General features: G+C 38.4%; 1 protein-coding gene across 1 annotated transcript; it reads right to left on the reverse strand.

Annotated features, from left to right (window-relative positions):
- Positions 1 to 1,300: 1,300 nt before the first annotated feature.
- On the reverse strand, positions 1,301 to 1,564 carry LOC128560845 (protein S100-A10-like). Its single transcript, XM_053554376.1, has one exon. It carries the CDS (start codon positions 1,562 to 1,564, stop codon positions 1,301 to 1,303), a length of 264 nt encoding a protein of 87 aa, XP_053410351.1.
- Between the last annotated feature and the right edge of the window lie 469 nt (positions 1,565 to 2,033).

The following is a 2,033-nucleotide window of genomic DNA, read 5'->3' on the forward strand; positions in this document are numbered from 1 at the left end:
ACCAGCTTTTGGATTTATTGATCTATTGTATAATTCTTTTGTTTTCAATTTCATTTAATTCTGTTCTGATTTTGGTTATTTCTTTTCTCCTGCTGCGTTTGGGGTTAAAGTGTTCTTCTTTCTCCAGTTGCTTGAGATGTTCCATTAAGTTATTGACTTCCTCTCTTTCCGTTTTCTTGAGGAAGGCTTGCAGTGCTATAAATTTCCCTCTTAGGACTGCCTTTGCAGTATCCCAGAGGTTCTGGTAATTCGTGTCTTGATTGTTGTTTTGTTCCAAAAATATGGTGATTTCCTTCTTAATCTCGTCTATAACCCATGTATCCTTCAGCATAAGGTTATTTAGCTTCCATGTTTTTGTATGGGTATGCAGGTTCCTGTTGTTATTGAGTTCAACTTTTATTCCATGATGGTCTGAGAAGATGCAAGGAATAATTTCTATTTTGTTAAATTTGCTGAGGTTAGATTTGTGGCCTAGGATGTGGTCGATTTTGGAGTATGTTCCGTGGGCTGATGAGAAGAATGTTTATTCAGTTTTTTGGGGAAGAATGTTCTGTAGATGTCTGTTAAGTCCAGATGTTGAATGGTTGAGTTTAAATCTAAAATTTCTTTGCTTAGCTTCTTTTTGGAGGATCTATCCAGGACTGCTAAAGGGGTGTTAAAATCTCCAACTACTATGGAAGTGGAGGAAATCGAGTTGCTCATGTCTGTTAGAGTTTCTCTTATAAATTGAGGTGCATTGTGGTTGGGTGCATAAATATTAATAATTGAAATCTCATCATATTGAGTATTACCTTTAACAAATATGAAGTGTCCATTCTTATCCTTAATTATTTTGGTTGGTTTAAAGCCTATTGCGTCTGCGAACAGGATTGCAATGCCTGCTTTTTTCTGCTTTCCATTTGCCTAGAATATAGATGATCCCTTCACATTGAGTCTATATCTGTCTTTTAATGTAAGATGCGATTCTTGGATGCAGCAGATATCTGGCTTGAGTTTTTGTTTTTGTTTTATTTTTTTTTTAATTTGGAACTAAAAAAAGGATTATGTTTACTGAGGGCAAGCGGATGCAAACAATGTAAAAAACAAAAGCTCATCTGGCATTTAATTAACTTTTTCTTCTCTGCTTGACAAATGGGAGTTGGATTTTATTTGTATATATTCTAAGGATCCTGATCTGCTCATGAAATCCTTAGGGAGAAGCTGTGGGACAGATGTTTGAAGAAATCCTTTGAGAGAACACTTTTCAGGGCAGAGTAATTGCTCGGTGCTGCCTACTTCTTTCCCTTGTGCTTCATGTATACTACAAAATAGTCGTTGCATGCAATGTGAGGCCCGCAATTAGGGAAAAGAAGCTCTGGAAGCCTACTTTGCCATCTCGGCACTGGTCCAGGTCCTTCATTATTTTGTCTAAGGCCAGAGGGTCTTTTTGATTTTCCAAAAATCCCGGGAACTCCTTCTCCATGAGAACTCTGAGGTCCTCCTTTGTTAAGTAGCCTTTATCCCTGGCAAATTTGTGAAATGTGAACATCATGGTTTCCATGGCATGCTCCAACTGAGATGGCATTTTGGTGAGATCTACTGGGCTGAGAGGTGTGGCGGACGCTAGCTGGCTGAGGCGCGGGCTGGCTTGAGTTTTTGTATCCAGTCCGCCAACCTATGCCTCTTTAGAGGACAATTTAAACCATTCACATTAATTGATAGTATTGATAAGTCTTTCGAGAGACCGGTGGACATTTTTAATCCTTTTGCGACTGTGGAAGTTGGAATTTGATCAAAAATTTTTTGGGTGTGTTTACTTTTGTGGTGGAGAATTACACTGGTCTTTATGGAGGATAGGTCTAAGAATGTCCTGGAGAGCTGGTTTAGTTGTGGCAAATTTCTTCACATGTGAATGTCACTGAAGTATTTAATTTCTCCATCATAAATGAAGCTCAGTTTAGCTGGGTACAGGATCCTGGGTTGAAAGTTATTTTGTTTTAGGAGATTAAAAGTCAATGACCATCCTCTTCTAGCTTGAAAGGTTTCAGCAGAGA

The sequence above is a fragment of the Nycticebus coucang genome, chromosome 12 (genome assembly GCF_027406575.1).
Source record: "Nycticebus coucang isolate mNycCou1 chromosome 12, mNycCou1.pri, whole genome shotgun sequence".
Taxonomy (NCBI): Eukaryota; Metazoa; Chordata; class Mammalia; order Primates; family Lorisidae; genus Nycticebus; species Nycticebus coucang.

What these genes read in the sequence shown, in the direction of transcription:
- LOC128560845 (XM_053554376.1), bottom strand. Translation starts at nt 1,564, where the DNA reads ATGCCATCTCAGTTGGAGCATGCCATGGAAACCATGATGTTCACATTT.